The sequence below is a fragment of the Symphalangus syndactylus genome, chromosome 14, assembly GCF_028878055.3.
Source record: "Symphalangus syndactylus isolate Jambi chromosome 14, NHGRI_mSymSyn1-v2.1_pri, whole genome shotgun sequence".
Lineage (NCBI taxonomy): Eukaryota > Metazoa > Chordata > Mammalia > Primates > Hylobatidae > Symphalangus > Symphalangus syndactylus.
Window position 1 is genome coordinate 17145652 of NC_072436.2, and position 10722 is coordinate 17156373.

The window sequence follows — 10722 nt, forward strand, 5'->3', positions numbered from 1 at the left end:
GGACTAGCCATCTCTGTAGCTGCATGGAGTCAGGGTCTGGCCATCTCAGTGGCTGCATGGATTGGGGGACTGGCCATCTCTGTAGCTGCCCTTGGTTGTCTCCAGAGAGGCACTGATCATCGGTGAGTCTGCCCTCCCCTCCTCTGAATCATAACCAACCAGGATCAATGAGGCTGGAGCTATGAGGGGGTTGCTTAGAGTGATCCAGTTCTTCTCTTTGACCTAATAGATCCAGGAGCCAGCTGAGGCCAGCACAGTTCCCTCCCTTATGAATGTGACAATAGGCCTGGGTCCTAATTCCCCACATCCTGCTGCCTAACGTGATGCACCCATCATTTCCAACCAAGAGACAGGGATCAGAGACTCAACATATCAGCAAACTACAACTCACCCACATGCAAGCCAGCTGTCCAATGGGAATTCTCCTGATTGAGTGATGGGGTGGACTGAGGTTTCACACTTGCTTCCTTCAGTGATGCAGAGCATCATTTCGAAACCCAAATAGTCCTCTGGCTCCTAAAATGAGGGAGAAGATAGGAGGGGAAGGAGGAGCTAAGCTGCACCCATTGTCAGTGAGCACAGGTGCAGGAGAGAGGGGGTGCCAGACACATCTCCACCTCCATCCCTGGATCTGTGATTGACAGGTGCTCATATAATTCATACAAGCCAAAGGGGATGAGGTAGGCAGAATAACAGCCCCCTAAAGATACCCATGTTCTAATCCCTAGAACGTGTGAATGTTAACCTTATATGGCAAGAAAAGGATTTTATAGATGTGATTAAGTTTAAGTTCTAAAAATGGAGAGGTTATCCCGGATTATCTGAGTGGGTCCCATCCGCAATCACGAGACGGAGGTAGAGGCAGATCTGACCCCAGACAGGAGAGGAGAATGCCGCAGGGCCCGCAGAGGCAGAGGCTGAAATGGAGCAGCCCCAAGCCAAAGCATGCTGGCCACCACCAGAAGCCAGAGTACGTGAGGCACAGGCACTTGCCTGGAGCATCCAGGGGAGCACAGCCCTGCTGACACCTTGATTTGGGCCCATTGAGACTTATTTTGGACTTCTGGCCTCTAGAACTGTGACAGAATACATTTGTGTTTTTTACACACTTTGTGTGTAAGATTGTGTTACTGCAGTTGCAGGAAACTCACACCAGGGACTAGAGCAGCACTGGTGGTGACCGCTGGTGCTGGCAGGTCTGTCCAAGCAGACCAGGCCCTGGTTCCAGAAGTGAGGCCCTCATGCAGAGGGCAGGTCTACACACCTGGAAGGGAGGTGGCCATTAGGTAATGAACAGTTCTCCCCTTCCTGTCCCAATTGAACACGGTGGTCCCCTCTCTCCTATTCACCCTCGTCCAGCCTCCTCCCCACCAACCCCATCTGCCTCCCGAAAGGGCACTTGCCTTCACCTTGCCGCTGCTCTGATGTATTCGTTTTTGCACTGCTATAAATAAATACTTGAGCCTGGGTAATTTATAAAGACAAGAGGTTGAATTGGCTCATGGTCCTGCAGGCTGTATAGGAAGCATGGCGGCATCTGCTTCTGGGGAGGCGTGAGGGAGCTTTTAGTCGTGGTGGAAGGCAAAGTGGGAGCAGGCATCTTACATGGCAGGTGCAGGACCCAGAGAGAGAACAGGGAAGTGCCACACACTTTTAAACAACCAGATCTCACTAGAACTCACTCACTGTCTCAAGAACAGCACCCAGGGGGATGGTGTTAACCCATTCATGAGAATCCACCCACCCCCATGATTCAGTCACCTCCCACCAGGGCCCACCTCCAGCACTGGGGATTACATTTCAACCTGAGATTTGGGTGGGGACACTGATTCAAACCACATCACCCGATATTTACCTATAGGTCTCAGGGCTTCTGCCCTCCCCCCAGGGTGTCAATACAGGCTAAGTCTCTGGTCTGTCCAGGAACCCAAGCCTGGAGCAGGGGGCCTGACTCTACATCGTGAAGTCTGACATGAGTGGTGAGTGTCCGCCTCACTCCTCACTACCTCCCTGCATGGGAGGTGAGTGCAGCCAGCTCACCTGCTTCTTCCTCAAGGCCCCGTTGAGACCCAGAACCAACCCCAGGGTCTTGTGAACTCGCCCTTCTTTCCTGCCTGTTCCCACCTGCCACACACACACACATACACACACACAGAGTCAAAGGTTAAGAGGCACTTCTTTTTTTTTTTTTTTTTTTTTTTTTTGAGGTGGAGTATTGCTCCGTCTCAAAAGAGATCTCAGCTGCAGGCTGATCTCGGCTCACTGCAAACTCTGCCTTCTGGGTTCAAGTGATTCTCCTCTCTCAGCCTCCTGAGTAGCTGGGATTACAGGTACACTCCACCACAGCCAGCTAATTTTTGTGTTTTTAGTAGAGATAGGGTTTCACCATATTGGCCAGGCTGGTCTTGAACTCCTGACCTCAGGTGATCCACCCACCTCAGCCTCCCAAAGTGCTGGGATTACAGGCATGAGCCACTGTGCCTGGCCAAGAGGCACTTGTTAAAGACCACATCTTTACAGGTGGAGAGGTTGCCTGAAGAGGGGATGCTACAGGGAGAGGAGGTGGTGGGCAGAGCTGTTCACCTGAAGATGGCACGCACATGGCCTGGGGGCAAAAGTCTTGAGTAAGGGGGGGCAGGGCAGGAGGGCATCATGGGACTCAGCTTGAAGGTGAAGAGTGAGGGAATAGGAAGACAAGGAGGGCCAGGGCCACAGGAGCAGAGTTCAACATAGAGAGACGCTAACCTCCTGGATCAGGTGCCTGCGTAGTGACCCCTCCCGAAGGGTGAACAGGTGGTCTGCAGAGGAGATGAGCATGTAGAAACCAGGCAGCCTTTGGAGGTGCCTGGCAATAGGGAGCAACAGTGGAGTTCATGCGAGGTGGCTGGGCAGCTGAAACACAGTCCAGAGAAGCCCATTAATCATTCATTCATTCATTCATCCAGCAAAACACTCAGTGGGCTCTGACTGCATTGGGCTAGGCTCTGGAAATACAGAGATGGGTGAGAAACAGTCCGTGATTTCCAGACATTTGAGCCAGGCAGAGAGATGGCAGTGCTACCAGTTCCACTGTGGGAGGCTGGCCAGGTTCAGTGGGTACCAACTCCAGGTGAATAGCTCTGTTCTCTCCTTCTTCTGCCTGCTGCACGCCCCCACTCCAGGCACCTGCTCTACCTGAGGAGACATGGTTTTGAAGAAGTTCCCTTTAATCTTTGAGTGTGTGGCGAGTGGGGATGGATGGGCATCCAGTCTCCTGGGGGTGGTAGGAGAGCACTTTCTCCTCATAGTGACCCTAAACCTGCATCTTGAAATGTAATTCAAACTGAATATGCAAGCAAGAGGTGGGAGCCGTGCAGGCAGATGGTGTCCCAGGACCAGGCACAGAGGCCTGAATGCAGCTGCTCCCTGTGTGGCTGGAGCAGCAGGTGGAAGGGCCATGGGCTGCACTGGATGCAGAAGGATGCTGTCCCAAGAGGTCTGGACATTCTCTCAGGGGCAAGACTTTTCAGGTGGAGCAAGCTCCTTTTTGTGTTTTATAAAAATAGGAAAGATGCATGGGTGAGGGGAGGGGTGGGAACAGAGCAGAGGGAGGGAGGGAGATAACCTGGAAGCTGTTGTCACAGACCATGCATTCTCTAAGGGGGTGACATCACCCCCAAAGTGGCAAAATTGGTTCTTCGGAGGTGCCAGAAATCTTACCATTTATGTTTAAAGGCATAAAAAATACACACAGCATAGAAACAGACACACAGTCTATCTGTGGCATTGCAATTTCACAGGGGCAGGCAATTAGGAAAAGACTTCTTGACAGGGAATAATGAAAAGAAGATTGGCCAATACTGACCTATGCTGTGCAGGTTGGGGCCACCGCCACAAGTCAGAGAGGAGATGAGGGATAGGAGGGTGTGGTCAAGGATTGTCAAGAACGACTGGAGCAGGGGATGAGAAATGGAGAAAGGAGAATCTGCATAAGCCCCACGCTTCTTAGGTCTGGGTGACTGGGCTTGGGGGAGGAGGGGGGATGCAATTTACCAAAAGAAAACTTGCTAGGGGGCGAGCTAAGGGTGTACCAGGATGAGTGGAGACCCTCTAAAATGCGTGTCCACCTGGAACCTCTTTATTTGGAAATAGGTCTTCCAGCTCTAATTAATTAAGATGAGGTTACATTGGATTATGGTGGACCCCAAATCTAGGGTCTCAAAGGCTGATGTCCTTAAAAGGCCATGTGAAAACATAGAATGACACACAGGGAAGAAGTCCTTGTGAAGACGGAGGCAGAGGCAGAGGCGATGCAGCCACAAGCCAAGGAACGCCAAGAATTGCCCGGAGCCCCAGGAGCAAGGAGGGATCCTCCTGCGGAGGCTTCAGAGGGAGCACTGCCCTGCACCATCTCGATTTTGGATTTCCAGCCTCTAGAACTGTGAAAGAATAAATCCCTTGTTTTAAGTCTCCCAGTTTGTGGTACTTTGCAATGGCAACTGCAAACAGCAGGTTCCGTTTGGGTCCGTTGGTTTGGAGGTTCCTGTGGAATGTGCAGCTGGACGGATCCAGTAGAGACCTGCAGTGTAGGGAAGCAGCAATGGGTGGAGACACTGATTGCCACCGGCATGCAAGCAGCAGTGGGAAGAAGGAACTTGGCTGAGATGATTCAGGGTGAGAGTGGAGTGTGAGAAAGGCAGGGGGATCAGGACCAACCCCAAGGAAATACCATTCAAGGACAAGCATGAAAGATGCCCCCTTAAAAGGAGACATCAATGAATGAATAAATGGGGAAACAGAGAGAATAGTGTCCCAGGACCTACAGAAGGAGAGAATAAAAAACAGCAAAAACACTCTGCAGTTCCAGAACCAGCCTCAGTCAGTGCTGGGATCCTGGAGAAGTTGCTGCAAGGAGTATAAAGCCATGGCATCCATGCCTGAGGATGTCACAAGGGGGCATGAAGACAAAACATAAACAAGCAAATTTTAAATCACCCTCAAAGAGTTAACTATCAGCACAAGGCTACAGGAGAAAAAAAAAATGATGTTTCAAGGCAGCACAGTGGATGATTAATTAACAAATGAATTGCACAGGCTAAAATTGTATGAGTTCAGAGGACAGAGAAAGCACTTAGGGCTTCATTGTCAGGGATGGATTTGCTGAGAGGTAAGATTGGACCAGAGTTTTGAAGAAGGAGGATATAACTTGTACAGGAAGACATGTGAGGAAGAGCTGGTTGGGAACTGCCAGGCTGGGAGAGGAGTAAAAAAAAAAAGACAATAACTCAGGGTGCATTTGGGCAGAGGGGAGACAGGGAAACCGGTGCAAAGAGTGGGTGCTCAGGGGTGAGGCTTGGAGGTCATGGTAGAAAGAGGCCTTTCTACCTCAACTAGAAAGTTGAGGCCGGGCGCGGTGGCTCACACCTGTAATCCCAACACTTTGGGAGGCCGAGGTGGGAGGATCATGAGGTCAAGAGATTGAGACCATCCTGACTAAAACGGTGAAACCCCATCTCTAATGAAAATACAAAAAATCAGCCGGGCGTGGTGGCGGGCGCCTGTAGTCACAGCTACTCAGGAGGCTGAGGCAGGAGAATGGCATGAACCGGGAAGTGGAGCTTGCAGTGAGCCGAGATTGCGCCACTGCACTCCAGCCTGGGAGATAGAGGAGACTTGGTCTCAAAAAAAAAAAAGGAAAGGAAAAGAAAGGGGTACCTGAGGGTTTGCAGGTGAGACCAACAGTTCCAGATAGATCCTTCCCTGGTTTGGGACAAATAGAAGATTTTAAACAGGGAAGTGATATGTCCAAAGCAGTATCCTAAAGTGAATCTGCTGGTAGGATGAATTAAAAAGGTGTAGAGGGAAAGAAGTAAAGTCACTGGTTGGGGAGGTCACGAACAGTGAGCAAATGAGAGTGCTGGCGGCAGGAATGGAAAAGAAGCCAGTGGATGGGAAAGAAGTTTCTGGAGAAGAATGGATGGACAGGAAGACTCGAGGTATGAGACAGAGGAGCAGAGAGGGACCAGGGGGACTTTGCCTGCCAGCTGTAGTGCTCAGACTCTGGGCTGGGGAGCCCCAAAACCACCCCACACCTACCCACACAAGAGTACTTTGTCTGTCTGCTTTTATTTTACTTTATTTTGTTTTACTTTATATTTTGTTTTTGCCCTGGTGTGGGACCAGCAGGGCTTGAACCCCAGGGCTCTACTCAGTAGCAGCATCTGGGATGGTGTGGGGAGCTCTGACTCCTCAGACGGCCTCGTGAACTAGGTGGCACCCAACTCTGCCCCTCCATGCAACCCTCAATGGAACTGCCTCCTGCACAGCCTGCAGGGCACAAGCTGTCTGCTGCTTATCTCCCACGGTGCCTTCTGCAATAAACAGACCAAAGCGGGAATCGGAAGAGAGAAATTTATTCTTGTTTTCTCTCCCCAGTTGAGAGCTGTATCTTGCCCATAGCCCTATTTTTCAATCTCTCCTCTGGCACATTTTAATATTTATAGCTGCGTGGACAGAATGTGGAGTGTGAGGGCTTGTCAGCCTCAGGAGCAGAGACTTAGGAGAGCTGTCACCCACCTGAGGCCCCAGGGATCTTCAGGAGCTGCCCCCAGGGCCATCACTGGGCAGCCCCTGTCCCCACCCAAGTTTCACCTTCATGTCATTGTTCTCTTCCATGTCCTGAATTGCCACCAACCCAATGCCAGTAACCCTACTGCTTGAATAAGGACCAATTTTTCTTCCTTCATTAAAATATTCATCATTGGTTTATTAGTTTTCTATTGTTGCATAAAAAATTACCCTGTAACGTATTAGCTTATAACAACCCACAGTTATTATCTCACAGTTTTTTGGGGTCAGTAACCCAGACATGGCTTAACTGGGTCCTCTGGCCAGGGTTTCTCACAAGGCTGGAATCAAGGTGTGAACTGAGGCTGAGGTCTCATCTGAAGGCTCAGCTGGAGCCAATCCACTTCCAACCTCATTCTGTGGTTGTTGGCTGGATTCCATTCCTTAGGGGTTGTTGGACTCAGGACTTTTATTTCCTCACTGGCTGGTGGTCAGAAGCCACCCTCAGTTCCTTGCCACATCGGCCTCTCCAACATGGCAACTTACTTCATCAAAGAGCGTATCTCCATCAGGCAAGAGGGAGAATGAGAGACAAAGTACCTGAAAGAGAGAATATGACCCAGTCTTTTAAAGCCTAGTCTTCTAGCACTGTTGCTGTATTCAGTTCATTAGAAGCAACTCAGTGGGTCTGGCTCACACTGAAGGAGAGAAGATGACACAAGGGCATGAATCTCAGGAGGGTGCTTCTTTGGAGGCCATATCAGAAGCTGCCTCCCACAGTGGGTATCTGCATGTCTAGCTCTTACTGCTTCACAGTAGAAGTGATGGAGTTCTCTAGGATCTCACAGTAGAGTGACAAGAGAGACAAGAAAACCACAACTGTGTACTGAGTGTATATGTTACGATACAGCAGACCACAAAGAATGTGGGCATCATTGACTATATTCTATGGGAATGCACAGGATGGTTCCTAACCCAAACATGCAGGGAAGGCTTCCTGGAGGAAGTGATGGACAGGGACTTCCTCTGTCCTAGGACCTGCCGTAACCCTGATAACTCCATGAATATGGCAATAACCTGGGGCTGCCTTCATAGGAACTGCTTCTGGATTGGGGAACCTGAAGGGCCAATTAGAGATGACTACAGAACTCCTAGACAGGAAGAAATGAGAACAGAGAAACAGAGGGAGGGAAGGAAAAGAATGGCCTCTTCAGTGACCTACAAACATCTTGCAAAGGCTATGGGGTATGGTGAAGAGATGGAAATTTTAGAGCACACCCCACATGCGGTGTATTAGCCAGGGTAGACTAGCTGCTATAACAAACATCCCCCAAATTTTCTATGGTTTAACACTATACAGGTTTAATTTCTTGCAGTAATAGCCTAAAGGGGGCTAGCTGGGATATTCCACTCCTCCCAGTCTTTTGGGGACAAGGCACCTCCTTTCCAATATCTCGGTAGTCTTCTAAGGCTGGAGAGTCCTCCACTGCATCAACTGCATCTGGGTGGGCTACCAGAGAAGGCAGAGAGAGCCTTTTAGGGCCCAGCCCTGGAAATGGCAACAACCCTTCTGCCCAGATTCCATAGGTCAGAGTTCAGTCTCCCTGACCCACCTAACTGGGGGAGGGTAGGGAGGCACAGAAATGCAGACCAAGGAGGAAGAGACCAGGCATGTTGGTGAACCATTCCCTGGTCTCTGCCCCATGCAGGTGTCATCTAATAGATGAATGGTCAGGGATGGAGCTGGACCCTTCCCAGCCTAGGTCCTTCTTCCCCCTGCTGCCCACCCCTTCTGCCCCCACCATGAAATGTTCTTTCCCAGTGCCTCCCCCAGATTTCTCTGGCCACCTCCCCGCAAGGCTATAGGCAAGTTTTTGGGTTCCTGAATGGCCCTCTCTCCCACGATGTCTTTTCCAGCACCTCATACTTGCCTCATTGAAACCTTCTTTGCAGGCACAGAGCTCCTCTCACTGTCCCACAAGCAGAGTACATCAGACACTGGTCTTGAAGTGCAAAACCTAACTTCAAGTCTAGCCACTGCACTTTTCTTTAGACTTATAGGTCTTGGTTTATTAAATGGGTAATAGGAAGGGGAAGGAGAGATTTGAGCTAAATGATCTCTAACATCCTTCCAGTGCGTCTCACATGAACTAACTCAAGCCTTGATTTTCACCAGATGTTCTCACACATGCAGCTGTTTCCTGGGGCTGCAGTGCCCTTCCCCACCCAAATCGCACACTTCTGAGTTTCCACACATCTGTCACTTGCCCATCCACCACCTACACCTGCACGCCCCTGCCACCAAAGAGGGAAGCTGCCATTCAGGGAAAGCTGGGGTTGGGTCATTCTCTGCACATGACTGCACTGTCAAACACTAAACCAACACTGCTCAATAGAATTTTCTGTGATAAGGGAATTGTTCGGTAATTGGTGCTGCCCAATATACCAGCCACAAACCACATGTGACTACTGAGCACTTGAAATGTGACTTGTGTGACCGAAGCACTGAAATGTGTCACTGTACTTCATCTCCATTACTATACATTTAACCTTAATAGCCACGCATGGCCCATGGCTGCCATATTGGGCAGCACAGTGCTAGAAATGAAGTCTAGAGCTTCGCCCGCTGACTTGTGTCAGAGGCTCTTTCTCTTAGTTGTTGGAACTCTAGTAGAAGCTCAGTATGATGGGGGGGAACTGAAATCTTCCCTGGGGTTGATAACTAAAACTGTGCTTCTCAAGCATTTCAGTGCATGTAAGTCATCTTATTAAAAAAACACAAAAAGAATTAGCCAGATGTCATGGTGCACACCTGTAATCCCAGCTACTCAGGATGCTGAGGCAGGAGAATCCCTTGAACCCAGGAAGCGGAGATTGTGGTGAGCTGAGATTGCACCACTGTACTCCAGCCTGGGTGACAGAGTGATACATCTCAAAAAAAAAAATTAAATTAAATTAAATTTAAAAAAAAAAAAAAAAAAAAAGCAGACTCTGGCCAGGCCTGATGGCTTATGCCTGTAATCCCAGAACTTTGGGAGGCTGAGGATGGAGGATTGCTTGAGGCCAGGAGTTTGACACCAGCCTGGGCAACATGGTGAGACCCTGTCTCTACTAAAAATCCAAAAAATTAGCTGGGCATGGTGGCATGCACCTGTAGTCTCAGCTACTCAGGAGGCTGAGGCAGGAGAATCGCTTGAGCCCAGGACGTGGACGTTGCAGTGAGCCGAGATCACGCTGCTGCACTCCAGCCTGGGCGAGAGAGCCAGACCCTATCTCAACAATTTTTTGAAAAAGCAGTTCTGATACCCTAAATCTGGGGTCAGTCTGAGGTTCTGCATTTCCTACAGGGTTTCCAGGTGGTGACAGTGCTCCTGGCCCGTGGACCCCACTTTCAGCAGCAGGGCACTGCAGTGTCCCGTCCTTTCCCCAGCAGGCAAACAGTCCAACTTCCTTCCATCCGGCTCCTTCATGCCATTGGCTGATGCCACCATCTTCCGCATTATTCCATATAACCCTTTGAAGGAAGAGATGCCTGAACCCTCAGCTCCCACTCCCCCGGAGCCCTTAGACCAGGCTGAAATCATGGGAGAAGGGCCTCAGAGGTCCCGCCCTCAGCCACACTTAGATATGCAGCACCAGCTGGGACGTTTAATAACCATTAGAGCAGCCTCACCTGCTCAGCACCGGCCCACTGGCCGCAAAGGACCTCTGACTTGCTTGCACTCCAGGCTGCAGGAAGGAACATCCACAGGAGAGCTCTAGAGCCTTCCACTGGAAAGGTATATTCAGAGCTGCACGGCACCTGGCTGTAGGCTCTAGAAAGCACTGGTTCAGCCATGAGATTGAGCCCAAAAGGCTGAGATACGAGTCCCAGATCTCTTTTCCTGCAACACATAAAGCAGCCTTCTCAGCAGGTCGTACACACCAACTTATCTCACCCTCATCACATGGTGTGAAAAGTGCTTCTATCAGCTCCTCTTACAAATGGGAAAACTGAGGCACGAGGCAGTTGAGCAAGTGATCTGAAGGTCACACAGCTTGTAAATGGCAGAGCCCAGAATCCAACCTAGGCAGCCAATGCAGCCCGCTTACCTGCTGCGAGTGCTGACCGGCCCTGCCTCACCTGTTAAAACGGAGATCCCAATGGTATCAGCCTCACTTGCCGCCCAGGGAGAC

General features: G+C 50.2%; 1 protein-coding gene across 1 annotated transcript in view; it reads right to left on the bottom strand.

The window, feature by feature from the left end:
• Positions 1-10046, bottom strand: part of LOC129462916 (uncharacterized) — a 28032-nt gene extending 17986 nt beyond the window's left edge. Inside the window, 5 exon segments of the mRNA XM_063617037.1 lie at positions 2746-2798; positions 3845-3929; positions 7093-7146; positions 7986-8056; positions 9911-10046. Coding sequence (XP_063473107.1) covers positions 2746-2798; positions 3845-3929; positions 7093-7146; positions 7986-8056; positions 9911-10046 — 399 coding nt within the window.
• Positions 10047-10722: the final 676 nt, after the last annotated feature.